The 16,046-nt window shown below is 47.1% G+C and overlaps 1 protein-coding gene across 1 annotated transcript in view; it reads left to right on the top strand.

The window, feature by feature from the left end:
• The window catches only part of LOC140424747 (uncharacterized), a 140,218-nt gene extending 124,172 nt beyond the window's left edge, over positions 1-16,046 (top strand). Inside the window, exons 6-10 of the mRNA XM_072508156.1 lie at positions 1,510-1,553; positions 3,200-3,252; positions 11,199-11,240; positions 13,887-13,929; positions 15,468-16,046. Coding sequence (XP_072364257.1) covers positions 1,510-1,553; positions 3,200-3,252; positions 11,199-11,240; positions 13,887-13,929; positions 15,468-15,493 — 208 coding nt within the window. The 3' untranslated portion in view covers positions 15,494-16,046. The remainder of the gene's footprint in view (positions 1-1,509; positions 1,554-3,199; positions 3,253-11,198; positions 11,241-13,886; positions 13,930-15,467) is intronic.

Consider the following 16,046-nt stretch of genomic DNA (forward strand, 5'->3'; position numbering starts at 1 on the left):
ACGCGCTGTCTGGGAGGGTGGTGAGGGTCTGGAACGCACTACCTGCGAGGGTGGTGAGGGTCTGGAACGCACGGCCTGGGAGGGTGGTAGAGGCGGGTTGCTCACATCCTTTAAAACGTACCTGGATGGGCACTTAGCCGTCATAACATTCAAGGTTATGGACCAAGTGCTGGTCAATGGGAGTAGGTCGGCGGGTCAGGTGTTTGTCATGCATCGGTGCAGACTCGATGGGCCGAAGGGCCTCTTCTGCAGAATCTGTGTGATTCGGTGATATAAAGATTAACGTCACCAATCCTGAGCTCCCAGGAGAAAGGGAAGAGACTGAGACAGGTGCTGTCACCTTGTCCCCATCTCAAACTCCCTGTGTCCACTGCTCCTCGCTCTGGACTTTCTCTCTCACTCTCTGGGATACGGGAGGCAAAATAAATCAATCAGGGCTGAAATATTTTCTAAATGATCGGTTTATTGATATTAAGACACAAGGGCAGGGATTCCCCCAAATCGCGGCAAAGTGTTGCCGCCGGAGTAAACACCAGAGTGTTTCACGCTGGCGTCAATGGGCCTCTTGGCCCAGCAATTCTGCACCCCACAGGGGCCCAGCACGGCGCTGGAGTGCTTAACGCAGCTCCGGCTTCCAATACGGGCCCCAACACTTCCGACTGCGGATCCGCGCATGCATACGGCGGCAGGCCGCAGATCCGCGCACGCGCGCGGCTGCCGTATTCACGCCGGCCCCTGCGCAACATGGCGGAGCCCTTTAGTGGCCCGGCGCTGAAGAAGAAATGCCCCCCCGGACTCTGATCCCCCACAACCCCACCCCCCCCAACCAGGACGGCTACTGCAGCCGCGACACCGAGCGCCCGCCGGGTGAAACCGTACGGGAACCATGTCGACGGAACTCGGCCGGTCGACCGCAGAGAATCGCCGTGGGGCCTCTTTCAACGGCCCCTGGCCGGCGCCGCATCGACTGCGCGCGCTACGGGTGCCGATTCTCCAGCCGGCGGAGAATCACGTCTCGGCGTCGGACCCGATTGCGGGCGTTTTTCGTCCCCGCGCCAATCGCGATTTAAGCGTGGAGGCTTGGAGAATCCCACCCAAGATGTTTCTAAACTTATCCAGGCGTGGAAATTGGAAACAAGGGTCTTCGCTCCCTCCGGGAGACCAAAGGTTAATCGTTCATTTCTCTGATGTTACAGCTGCTTCTTGTCCCGGATGTGAAATCATTGCAAAATGAGAAGTTTCTCAAACAACTCTTTCACTTCCAAAGTCTGAAATTAGAATAAGATGCATGAGCTTGATCAAACTTCCCAGCATGCCTTCTGATTTGGGTCACATTGTGGAGCCAATTCTGCTTATTTAGGAAATGATTCCGGATATCTGGCTCATCCGTGTCATTGTCCTTAAAAACTGGAATCAAAGGCCCATGTTGGAAAATCTAAACTCCGTCTCCGCCAAGAGTGTGACCTTGCAGTAACGCTGCAATGAAGCTAATGTGTGGCATTTCTTTAGGATCCCTGATGAAGACCAGAACCCTGTGTATGCAACAGTGGACGGTGAGTAAACTAATTCAACCATTGTTGCAACTCTCACCGGGAATTACTCTCGATCCCAGATACCCCTTTGATGCTGTTAGTTTTGGGATGTAATTAACATGCTAATAATTTGACCAATTTATTTGTCTGATTTGCAAAGTTTACTATTAAATGCTGTAAAGCTACATCGGACAGAATGAAGATGGTTGGAGGCTGTCCCCAGCCCTGTAGCTGCAGAGTGTGAGACATACCCTCAGGGTGGCAATGTTACAGAGAGTGACCCCAAAAAGATAAACTTTCAGACATAGAAAGTCCACGGAACGGCCTCCTATATTTCACCAGCGTCTGGAATATCCTTGTAGAGTGATCACATTGTCAGTTCTCAGAGCAATTCCTGGCAATAGAGATGGTTAAGAGTTGACCGATTAGTTTGATATGAGAGTTTTTGATTGAATCGAGAGAGAAAAACTATTTGCTCTGGCGAGTGGGTTAACAACTAGAGATCAGAGATTTAAAATCGTTGGGTAAAGATCGAGAGGGGAGATGGAGAGAAATGTTTTTCACTCAGAGAATTGTCGGGATCTGAAACGCTCGCCCTGAAAATGTGGAGGAAGCTGATTCCAGAAATCATCTTAGAAGAGAGTTGGGCAGGTACTTGCTGTGGAGGGAGAGCAGCGAAGGTTTACCAGGCTGAATCCTGGATGGTGGGACTGTCCTATGAGGAGAGACTAAGTGGGTTAGGATTATATTCATTGGAGTTTAGAAGAGTGAGAGGGAATCTCATAGAAACTTACAAAATTCTAACAGGATTAGACAGGGTAGATTCAGAAAGAATGTTCCCGATGGTGGGAGAGTCCAGAACTAGGGGTCATAGTTTGAGGATAAGGAGTAAACCTTTTAGGACTGAGGTGAGGAGAAATTTCTTCACCCAGAGAGTGGTGAATCTGTGGAATTCGCTACCACAGAAAGTCGTTTGTTAAGTAATGGGTTAAGAGACATTCCTATTAGTTGTCTTATGTTAAGTATCCAATAATTGACACTGATATGTAAAGAGGCTTCAGGTGGCCTTTGTGTCAGGTGATGTGATGTTAGAGTTTTGAGCAGAGTCTGTTGAAGTAAATTAAAGGTGTTTGTGGAAAAGGAGCAGAACTTTTGACTCTTTATACAACAGCAGCTAACCGGCTAACATAGTTGAGGTCAAAACATTGTGTAATTTAAAGAAGGAATTAGATTTTGCTCTTGGGGCTAAAGGAATCCAGGGATATGGGGGGAAGGTGGGATCAGGGTATTGAACTTGATGATCAGCCATGATCATAATGAATGGGGGAGCAGGCTCGAAGGGCCGAATGGCCTCCTCCTGCTTCTATTTTCCATGTTTCTGTGTATGCCTCAGGAATTTACAGGATTCCGGATGAAAAGCAGGAATGTGGGATTAGGCACAATGGCCCTTTAAAGAACCAGCACAGGTTCAATGGGCCGAATGGCCTCCTCCTGTTCTGTGAGTTGCTGATTTCTCTGATGAACTTTATAACGGAGAGGAGGCCTCATGTCTCCCGGGAAAACTGCCCAAGTCACTCCGGAATTTTCATTTGCTGTCATTCCAAGTTTCCAGAGCTCGACCTTTACATGGATTTATTCTGAAGAAACATCTTTGTCTTTTCTTTCAGATAAAACACGGAGCAGCAATCAAGAGGTTGAAGAAGCTCCTTCTGCTCCTTTGGTAAGGAAATGGAAATGGGGCTTAACTGCTGTTCTTTGCTGCATTTTCGATTTGCTGCCGTTTCCCAAAATAGGCACCACATCAATTAAAGAGGAGGAGTTTGAATGTTACTGTAAGTTTACAAATCAATCCTTCTGTTCCAGACAGGAGAGTGATAGACAACCTGCTCTGATTTCCCCGCTCCACCTGTCTGTCTGCACAACGTGTTTTCAATTATTTTTAAAGTTGGTGGTGGCATATTTTTCAAATCCATGGGTTCTGTGAACCAATTTACTGATAAACTGCAGAAAACTGGAGTTAACAGTAACTCAGAAGGTTAGTTCAAATCTGGGGAGGCAGTTTCATAACTTCCCACTACATCGCACACACCCTCATGCACAACCCTCTCATACACCCTCATACACCCTCAAACAGCCGCACACTAATAAACTGCAGAAATCTGGAGTTAACAATAACTCAGAAGGTTAGTTTAAACCTGGGGAGGAAGTTTCACAACTTCCCACTCCAAACACACGCACATGCACACGTGCATGCGCACGCACACACTGACCTGATTAACACTACATCCCTGTATGCTTCACCCAATGCCGGTGTTTATGTCGTTACATTGCGTACCTTGTGTTGCCCAATACGTATTTTCTTTTCTTTTATTTTCATGTACTTAATGATCTGCTGAGCTGCTCGCAGAAAAATACTTTTCACCCTGCCTCAGTACACGTGACAATAAACAAAATCCAAATCCATACACACTCTCTCTCTCTCCCATACACACACACACACACATCGGGCATCGGGCAGAAGATACAAAAGTCTGAGAACACAAACAGCTTCTTCTCCACTGTTATCAGACGCCTAACAACCCTCTTATGTACTGATCTGATTAATACTGCTGTATGCTTCACTCGATGCCGGTGTCTATGTATTCACATTGTGGGCCTTGTGTTGCCCTATTATGTATTTTTGTTTCTTGTACTAAATGATCTGTTTGTGCTGCTCGCAGAAAAATACTTTTCACTGTTCCTCGGTCCACGTGACAATAAACAAATCCAATCCAATCCCGACACACACACACCCTCTATCTCACACACACACCCTCTATCCCACACACACACCCTCTATCTCACACACACACACACTCACACACACCCTCTATCTCACACACACACCCTCCATCTCACACACACACCCTCTATCTCACACACACACCCTCTATCTCACACACACACCCTCTATCTCACACACACACCCTCTATCCCACACACACACACACACCGTCTCTCACACACACACCGTCTCACACACACACCCTCTATCTCACACACACACCCTCTATCCCACACACACACACCGTCTCTCACACACACCCTCTATCTCACACACACATCCTCTATCTCACACACACACCCTCTATCTCACAACACACACCCTCTATCCCACACACACTCACACCATCTCTCACACACACACCGTCTCACACACACACCCTCTATCCCACACACACACACCCTCTATCTCAGACACACACCGTCTCTCACACACACACCCTGTATCTCACACACACACCCTCTATCCCACACACACACACCGTCTCTCACACACACCGTCTCTCACACACACTCTATCTCACACACACCCTCTATCTCACACACACACCCTCTATCTCACACAAACAGCCTCTATCTCACACACACACACACTCACACACACCCTCTATCTCACACACACACCCTCTATCTCACACACACACCCTCTATCTCACACACACACACACTCACACACACCCTCTATCTCACACACACACCGTCTCTCACACACACAGCCTCTATCTCACACACACACACACTCACACACACCCTCTATCTCACACACACACCCTCTATCCCACACACACACCCTCTATCTCACACACACACCCTCTATCTCACACACACACCCTCTATCTCACACACACACCCTCTATCTCACACACACACCCTCTATCTCACACACACCCCCTCTATCTCACACACACACCCTCTATCTCACACACACACCCTCTATCTCACACACACACACACACCGTCTCTCACACACACACTCTATCTCACACACACACCGTCTCACACACACACCCTCTATCCCACACACACACACCCTCTATCTCACACACACACCCTCTATCTCACACACACACCCTCTATCCCACACACACACACCCTCTATCTCACACACACACCCTCTATCTCACACACACACCGTCTCTCACACACACACCCTCTATCCCACACACACACACACCGCCTCACACACACACACCCTCACACACACTCACACGCATACACCCTCACACACCCTCACACACACAAACCCTCTCACACACACACACTCTTGCATCACTGCTCTCTCCCTCACGCGTGCCACCACCCTCTCTCCTTCATTCTGTCGCAAGCTCTTTATTTCTCTTTCTTCCTCTCTCTCTCTCTCTCTCTCAAACACTGACTTGCATCATCACTGCTTATTTATATTTTCAGACATTTTTTGAAAAGTTTCTAGCACCTTCTATGTGACCAGGTTAAAGTTGGGGACAGAGTTTCTGTGGGTTTCCAACCTGAAACTTGAGCTGTCATCTTTTGAGGGGTGATTTTTTTGAGCCTCTCCGTCCGTGAGAAAGTCACCGTGGACCCAAACTCTGGAGTGAAGTGAAAAATGTGATTCTCTCCGGCGTGATTGGTGTTTGGAATCTCCCCCCCCCCCCCCCCCCCCCCACGAGGAGTGAGAATCACACGGTGTGAGATCAGGAACCTCACTGTAATACATCAGCACATCATTACCCAGCACTCTCTCCAGACCTTACCCCCTCCCTCACGGAATCTTGACTCAGCGTGACGTCCCGCCAGCATCATTTACACCAAGGCTGGCCGGGCGTGAGGCAGTCTCAGAGTCTCCACCTCACCAGAGTGACGCCGGTAACTACACCAATCACTTTTATTTCTGAGAGGCACAAGATTCCATGAGGATTCACACCGTTTTTCCCTTTGAGACTGACACTTTGGAGGCTCGGAATGTAGAAGAGCCTGTGAAGAATATTTAATTCCACAACAAATCTGGTGCAGGATTCCAAATAAAGTGAAGGAAAAAAGAAAGAGAGAGAGGAGGGACAAAGAGACTGAGAGAAAAAGTGAAAAAGACATTTCTGAAAATAATTTTTTCCAAATCTCCAACAATAATGAAAAGCTGAATGAATGAGACATGTCGGAGTTAATTGTCAATTCCAGGGGGGTTCTTTGGCAGCCATTAAGACAGACCATGCCATTAAAAACAATAACTGACATTCCAACACTGGGGACTGGATTCTCGGGCCCCCCAGACACGTGTTCCTCGGCCGCGCGCTGTTCGCTGGCAGCGGGATTCTATCATTGACGAGGTGGGGGTGAGCTGCCTTCTTGAACCGCTGCAGTCCCTCAGGTATGAGGACATGAAATGTAAAATATTCCCTGGGACTATTTGGAAGATGGGCAGAGGATTCATCCTTTAATGTCCTGGGTGATATTTATCCCGAAAAAACATGACAACTGATTGGTCATTGTCACATTGTTATTTGTGGGATCTTGCTGTGTACAAATTCACAGCTGTAGCAGAGCGACCAGAGTCAATAAAAAGCACATCCCAGCGGCCTGTCAGCATCTTCCAGTGAGAAACGCAAAGAAGAAGAAATCATTCAGTTATTAATAATAATACCGTTTGATCTGTTGACAGACATTCTTCCACTCTGTGTGGAAATAAATACTGATCAATATTTCTATTGGATTACAGTCAGGTGAAGAGGAATGCAAATATGCTGAGCTTCGATTCCATTGCCCAGGCACCAGGCAACCGGCAGTATCACTGACTGAAAGCACAGCGGAGTATGCTGTTGTTCAACATTCTTAAACCTCAAAACCAGCAACAATTAACCAGTGGGACAAGCAGCAGTCACCAAAACCTCACCCAATCACAATCATCTCTGCCTTTCCTGCACATTTCAACGGCTTCAATCTCTCAACAATATCAGAGCGAGATCGTAAATCCCAGATCCTGATATTACTGGACACTCAGACCCTGATATTACTGGACACTCAGACCCTCCCAGACCCTGATATTACTGGACACTCAGACCCTGATATTACTGGACACTCAGACCCTGATATTACTGGACACTCAGACCCTGATATAACTCGACACTCAGACCCTCCCAGACCCTGATATTACTGGACACTCAGACCCTGATATTACTGGACACTCAGAGCCTCCAAGACCCTGATATTACTGGACACTCAGACCCTGATATTACTGGACACTCAGGCCCTCCCAGACACTGATATTACTGGACATTCAGATCTTGATATTACTGGACACTCAGACCCTGATATTACTGGACACTCACACCCTGATATTACTGGACACTCACACCCTGATATTACTGGACACTCAGACCCTCCAAGACCCTGATATTACTGGACACTCAGACCCTAATATTACTGGACACTCAGACCCTGATATTACTGGACACTCAGACCCTGATATTACTGGACACTCAGGCCCTCCCAGACCCTGATATTACTGGACACTCACACCCTGATATTACTGGACACTCAGACCCTGATATTACTGGACACTCACACCCTGATATTACTGGACACGCACACCCTGATATTACTGGACACTCAGACCCTGATATTACTGGGCACTCAGACCCTGGTATTACTGGACACTCAGACCCTGATATTACTGGACACTCACACCCTGATATTACTGGACACTCAGACCCTGATATTACTGGACACTCACACCCTGATATTACTGGACACTCAGACCCTGATATTACTGGGCACTCAGACCCTGCTATTACTGGACACTCAGACCCTGATATTACTGGACACTCAGACCCTGATTTTACTGGACACTCAGACCCTGATATAACTTGACACTCAGACCCTCCCAGACCCTGATATTACTGGACACTCAGACCCTCCCAGACCCTGGTATTACTGGACACTCAGACCCTGGTATTACTGGACACTCAGACCCTGATATTACTGGACACTCACACCCTGATATTACTGGACACTCACACCCTGATATTACTGGACACTCAGACCCTGATATTACTGGACACTCACACCCTGATATTACTGGACACTCAGACCGTGATATTACTGGACACTCAGACCCTGATATTACTGGACACTCATACCCTGATATTACTGGACACTCACACCCTGATATTACTGGACACTCACACCCTGATATTACTGGACACTCACACCCTGATATTACTGGAGAGACTGAAATTGCCCAAATGTGACACTGTGCTCAGAACATTGTTCATGGAATGAAGTCTGTAATTTGCCGAATAAGACATTATTTGCTTTGTGAATGTTGCTACAACCATTTCTGTCTCTCAGGGAACTCTACTGCCACCCACAATGCCTCCTCAGTGTAGGGAAGGCTCTCTCCCTCCCATTGTATCCCAGCGGGAATTGGGAATGTGTGAAAGGGAAATGAGGGCGGGAATTCTCCGGCTGACGGGATTCCCAGTTCCCGCTGGCTGTGTGCCATCGCCACGGTTTCCCGGCGGTGTGGGGTGGCTTCGATGGAAATTCCCATTAACAATTGGCGAGAGTAGAGAATCCGGCTGCCAGCGAACGGCGCTCCGCCGGGAAACACACGGCTGGGGAAGCGGAGAATCCAGCCCCAGATTTATTCGAATCTTTCTTGGGATGTGTGTGTCGCTGGCTCCATCAGGAATTGTTGCCCATCCCTAATTGCCTTTGGTAAGGTGGTGGTGAACTGCATTCTTGAACCGCTGCAGTTAATGAGGTGTAGGTACACCCACAGTGCTGTTAGAGTTATAGGCTCACACAGCAGAGAAAATGCCCTTCGGTCCATCGCATCTCTGCTGGTCAAAAACAACCACTGGACTATTCCAATCCCATTCCCCAGCATTTGGCCCAGAGCCTTGTCTGCCCTGGGATCGGGAAGGCACATCTAAATACTTCTTAAATATTCTGAGGGTCTCTGCCTCCACCTCCCTTTCAGGCAGCGAGTTCCAGACTCCCACCCCCCTCTGGGTGAAAAGGGTTTTCCTCACATCCCCTCTGAACCTTCTGCCCCTAACCTGGACAGGACGGCAGCACAGTGGTTCGCACTGTTGCTTCACAGCACCAGGGTCCCGGGTTCGATTCCCAGCTTGGGTCACTGTGTGGAGTCTACATATTCTCCCCGTGTCTGCGTGGGTTTCCTCCGGGTGCTCCGGTTTCCTCCCACAAGTCCCGAAAGACATCCTTCTTCGGTAAATTGGACATTCTGAATTCTCTGTCTCTGTACCTGAACAGGTGCCGGAATGTGGCGACTGGGGCTTTTCACAGTAACTTCATTGCAGTGTTAATGGAAGCCTACTTGTGACATTAATAAATATTTTTTTTAAAAATTGAACCTATGCCCCCTGGTCATTGATCCCTCCACCAAGGGGAAAAGTTTCTTCCTGTCTACTTTATCCATGCCCCTCATAATTTTACAAATCTCAATCATGTGCCCCTCAGTCTCCTCTACTCAAAGGAAAACAATCCCAGTCGATCCAATCTCTCTTCATAACTAAAACTCTCCAGCCCAGGCAACATCCTGGTAAACCTCCTCTGCACCCTTTCCAGAGCTATCACATCCCTCGTAAAGCTGTGGCCAAACAAATGTTTTACACAGTTCCAACTGAACCTTCCTGCTCTAAACTCTATGCCTCAGTTAATAAAGGCAAGTATACCAGAGGCCTTCTTAACCACTGTATCCACCTGCTCTGCTACATTAAGGGATGGGTGTACATGCACACCAAAATTCCTCGGAAACTCGGTGCTTCCCAGGGTCCTGCCATTTACCAAGAACCCTCTCTTGTAAGTCCTTCTACATTTATCAAAGTCCTTCTCCCTGGAGATTTATCTACCTTTAAGCCTGCCAGACCACTCAGAACCTCCTCTCTGTCTGTGTTAATCTCTTAAATTTTATTACAGTCCTTCTCCCTGATTTCTATACCCACAAGAACATCATTCCTCAGATAAGGACATCAAAACTGCACACAATACTCCAAGTGTAGCCTCACCAATTCCCCATACAATTGTAGTGAAACATCTCTATTCCTATAGTCAAAACCTCTCGCTATGAAGGCCAACCTACCATTTGCCGTCTTTCCTGCCTGTTGTTCCTGCGTGCTTACTTTCAGCGACTGACGCACGAGGACACCAAGGTCTCACTGAGTATTCACCTCTCTCAATTTACACCCACTCAAATAATAATTCCCTTCCTATTTTTGCTGCTGAAGTGGATAACCTCACATTTATCCACGTTATACTGCATCTGCCATGCATGTGCCCACGCACTCAGCCTGTCCAAATCCTGCTGAAACATCTCTGCATCCTCCTCACAGCTCAGCCTCCCACCCAACTTTGTATTGTCTGTAAATATGGAGGTACAGGAGAAACTGTTCCAACTCGAACGTACATCAAGAACTAGAGGGCACACATTCACAATAATGAGCAAAAGGAGAAGTGAGCCAGAGGTTGAATGAACTTCCTGTGAGGGTGGTGGAGGGAGGTGAAATCGAGGTGTTCAAAAGGGAATTGGATTGTTATCTGGAAAGTGAGACTGTGCAAGGTTCCGGGGATAAGGCAGGGGTGTGGGTCTCGGTCTAATGTTCTTCCAGAGGGCCAGTGCAGACCTGATGGGCCAAGGGGCCTCTTTCTGCACTGGGAAGATTGTGTGAAAGATTCTGAGTGGAATGTACTTTACCTCCTGCTGAATTAAACTGTTTCAGAAATCGGGCACCGAAATATAAACCTTCCCAGACTATAATTCCTGACACTTTAGAATCAGGTTTTAGTAAATTCTCATTTTCACAACAGCTACTAAACCCAATCTTCACTGTTTACATTTTGTTACAGAATTTGGAAGCTTCTCCAGCAGATTCTGACCCAACGTACACGGTAAATATCTCTCACTACAACAAACTGGGATATGTCTGGTGATCAACATTCACCACAGGATCAAAGTTTCCTCTTTCGACATAGAGTAAAATAAATCCCTTTTTCCCAGAAGCCGCTATGATTAGAATGTAGAACATTTTCAAATAAGCCTCTCATTGTGCACGTGTGCCAGGGGCTTAGACGGGGCAGAGTTTGTAAGGAGCATCCAGGAGGGCTTCTTAAAACAATATGTAAACAGTCCAACTAGGGAAGAGGCGGTACTGGACCTGGTATTGGGGAATGAGCCCGGCCAGGTGGTAGATGTTTCAGTAGGGGAGCATTTCGGTAACAGTGACCACAATTCAGTAAGTTTTAAAGTACTGGTGGACAAGGATAAGAGTGGTCCGAGGATGAATGTGCTAAATTGGGGGAAGGCTAATTATAACAATATTAGGCGGGAACTGAAGAGCATAGATTGGGGGCGGATGTTTGAGGGCAAATCAACATCTGACATGTGGGAGGCTTTCAAGTGTCAGTTGATAGGAATACAGGACAGGCATGTTCCTGTGAGGAAGAAAGACAAATACGGCAATTTTCGGGAACCTTGGATGACGAATGATATTGTAGGCCTCGTCAAAAAGAAAAAGGAGGCATTTGTCAGGGCTAAAAGGCTGGGAACAGACAAAGCCTGTGTGGCATATAAGGAAAGTAGGAAGGAACTTAAGCAGGGAGTCAGGAGGGCTAGAAGGGGTCATGAAAAGTCATTGGCAAATAGGGTTAAGGAAAATCCCAAGGCTTTTTACACTTACATAAAAAGCAAGAGGGTAGCCAGGGAAAGGGTTGGCCCACTGAAGGATAGGCAAGGGAATCTATGTGTGGAGCCAGAGGAAATGGGCGAGGTACTAAATGAATACTTTGCATCAGTATTCACCAAAGAGAAGGAATTGGTAGATGTTGAGTCTGGAGAAGGGGGTGTAGATAGCCTGGGTCACATTGTGATCCAAAAAGACGAGGTGTTGGGTGTCTTAAAAAATATTAAGGTAGATAAGTCCCCAGGGCCGGATGGGATCTACCCCAGAATACTGAAGGAGGCTGGAGAGGAAATTGCTGAGGCCTTGACAGAAATCTTTGGATCCTCGCTGTCTTCAGGGGATGTCCCGGAGGACTGGAGAATAGCCAATGTTGTTCCTCTGTTTAAGAAGGGTGGCAGGGATAATCCCGGGAACTACAGGCCGGTGAGCCTTACTTCAGTGGTAGGGAAATTACTGGAGAGAATTCTTCGAGACAGGATCTACTCCCATTTGGAAGCAAATGGACGTATTAGTGAGAGGCAGCACGGTTTTGTGAAGGGGAGGTCGTGTCTCACTAACTTGATAGAGTTTTTCGAGGAGGTCACTAAGATGATTGATGCAGGTAGGGCAGTAGATGTTGTCTATATGGACTTCAGTAAGGCCTTTGACAAGGTCCCTCATGGTAGACTAGTACAAAAGGTGAAGTCACACGGGATCAGGGGTGAACTGGCAAGGTGGATACAGAACTGGCTAGGCCATAGAAGGCAGAGGGTAGCAATGGAGGGATGCTTTTCTAATTGGAGGGCTGTGACCAGTGGTGTTCCACAGGGATCAGTGCTGGGACCTTTGCTCTTTGTAGTATATATAAATGATTTGGAGGAAAATGTAACTGGTCTGATTAGTAAGTTTGCAGACGACACAAAGGTTGGTGGAATTGCGGATAGCGATGAGGACTGTCTGAGGATACAGCAGGATTTAGATTGTCTGGAGACTTGGGCGGAGAGATGGCAGATGGAGTTTAACCTGGACAAATGTGAGGTAATGCATTTTGGAAGGGCTAATGCAGGTAGGGAATATACAGTGAATGGTAGAACCCTCAAGAGTATTGAAAGTCAAAGAGATCTAGGAGTACAGGTCCACAGATCACTGAAAGGGGCTACACAGGTGGAGAAGGTAGTCAAGAAGGCATACGGCATGCTTGCCTTCATTGGCCGGGGCATTGAGTATAAGAATTGGCAAGTCATGTTGCAGCTGTATAGAACCTTAGTTAGGCCACACTTGGAGTATAGTGTTCAATTCTGGTCGCCACACTACCAGAAGGATGTGGAGGCTTTAGAGAGGGTGCAGAAGAGATTTACCAGAATGTTGCCTGGTATGGAGGGCATAAGCTATGAGGAGCGATTGAATAAACTCGGTTTGTTCTCACTGGAACGAAGGAGGTTGAGGGGCGACCTGATAGAGGTATACAAAATTATGAGGGGCATAGACAGAGTGGATAGTCAGAGGCTTTTCCCCAGGGTAGAGGGGTCAATTACTAGGGGGCATAGGTTTAAGGTGAGAGGGGCAAAGTTTAGAGTAGATGTACGAGGCAAGTTTTTTACGCAGAGGGTAGTGGGTGCCTGGAACTCACTACCGGAGGAGGTAGTGGAGGCAGGGACGATAGGGACATTTAAGGGGCATCTTGACAAATATATGAATAGGATGGGAATAGAAGGATACGGACCCAGGAAGTGTAGAAGATTGTAGTTTAGTCGGGCAGTATGGTCGGCACGGGCTTGGAGGGCCGAAGGGCCTGTTCCTGTGCTGTACATTTCTTTGTTCTTTGTTCTTTGTGTTACACAATCACAATTTCTAACATGTCTCTATTTTCCCTCAGGCATTACAGCAACCAACTTCATCTGTATACAGTGAGATTAAAGGTATGTTTCTATCGCACTGAACAGAGGTTCAGGAAAAGCAGGTGGATTCTGTCACTTTCTGTATAAATGGTGAAACTGTGGGAAAGCCTGACTCAAAATGGACCCATATCAGCAACACTGCAGAGAATGGATAGAGAGCAGCGAGTCCAGCGTGGAATGGACCATGATTAGCCCCGTGTGGTAATATATGTAATGTTGTGTGTATAAAGAACAAAGAGCAGTACAGCACAGGGACAGGCCCTTCGGCCCTCCGAGCCTGCATCGATCGTGATGCCTGTCTGAACTAAAACCTTCTGCAATTCCGGGGTCCGTATCCCTCTATTCCCATCCTATTCATGTATTTGTCAAGATGCCTCTTAAACATCACTATCGTATCTGCTTCCACCACCTCCTCCCGCAGCGCGTTCCAGACACTCACCACCTTCTGTGTCAAAAACCTGCCTCGCACATCTCCTCTGAACTTTGCCCCTCGCACCTGTGACCCTGGGTAAGTGACTTTCCCACCCTGGGCAAAAGCGTCTGACGTTTCACTCTCTCCATGCTCCTCATAATTTTATAAATCTCTGTCAGGTCGCCCCTCCGCCGCCGTCATTCCAATGAAAACAATCCGAGTTTATCCAACCTCCCCTCATAACGAATACATAGAAACAGAGAAAATAGAAGCAGGAGGAGGCCATTCGGCCCTTCGAGCCTGCTCCCTCATTCATTCTGATCATTGCTGATCATCAAGTTCAATACCCTCCAGACCAGGCAACAACCTGGTAAACCTCTTCTGTCCTCTCTCCAAAGCATCCACATCCTTCTGGTAGTGTGGTGACCAGAATTGTACACAATATTCCAAATGCGGCCTAACTGAGGTTCTGTACAGCTGCAGCATGACTTGCCATTTCTTATACTCAATGCCCCGATGGATAAAGGCAAGCATGCCGTATGCCTTCTTGACTACCCTATCCCCCTGTGTTGCCACTTTCAGTGACCTGTGGACCTGTACGCCCAGATCCCTGTGCCTGGCAATGCTCTGAAGGGCTCTGCTATTTACTGTGTTATTCCCACCTGGATCAGACCTTCCAAAATGCATTACCTCACATTTATCCGTCAAATCTCACCAATCGATACACACATATTCACAGGTACAAAGATAGACCTAAATGTCTACAAACAGACACACATTCCCAAATGTACATCGACACACAGACATACAGACACGTGTACACGTTCACATATACTTACACACAGATATTCAATAACGTGTACACACACATTTCCAGCCATGATTCCCAGTGTATGGAGTGGGAATACTGAACTATTTTCCTTTCATATCCACTCAGTGTTCAGACCAACTGTAGCCCCGACTGTCATTCCATCTGGGATCAGCTCACTCTGTGCAGGCTGGAGATGGAGTCTGGGAGTTTCCCGTCATTAAGAACAGAGTTACAATCTGGATAAACTCCTCAGAGGAGCTGAAATTATCCTTTATTCTCACGTTGGCTGCAGCTTGAGTTTTGGAAACTAATCTATTTTTAATTTTGTTTGAACAGGCAACAGACAAGCTCCCGGCTCCTGAACTACAGAAAATATCCTTCGATATGACACCATTCCGAGGCCAGGAGCATAAGGACGATTAGGAACATGATCAAAACAGTGTCCTTATATCAGAGATCAACTACTTACACTCACATTCTTCCCACATCCCCAATTCTACCCACCACCTTTTTCCATTTCCCCAGGCTGCACTATCAGCTTCTCCCCAATCTATCTCCCTTTATCCCTGTCCCTTTGGTAATTTAAAAGATATAGCCAGCTTTCCGCAAGGAGTTGAAAACTGCAGGAGAGATGGGGTCAGAATCTCAGGAAAACCCAGTCTTATTCAAGTGAGAATGCAGAGTGCTGGGCCACGCTCTTGAAAAGGGTTTTTTGGGTTATTGGATTGTGTTTTTGAATTGGAACAGTTAAGGGGGAATTCATTCAGGGTTATACATAGATTACTGTCGCTGTGTGGTGTCTTTATGTTTGTAATTGATAAAAATTCTTGCTGTGTGTTTATATATAAATGTTAACTAAGTTCTTGGAACAAAGCTTGTTTTGATTAAAGTGTCTGGGAAGACTGATGAATCACA

The sequence above is a fragment of the Scyliorhinus torazame genome, chromosome 1, assembly GCF_047496885.1.
Source record: "Scyliorhinus torazame isolate Kashiwa2021f chromosome 1, sScyTor2.1, whole genome shotgun sequence".
NCBI lineage: Eukaryota > Metazoa > Chordata > Chondrichthyes > Carcharhiniformes > Scyliorhinidae > Scyliorhinus > Scyliorhinus torazame.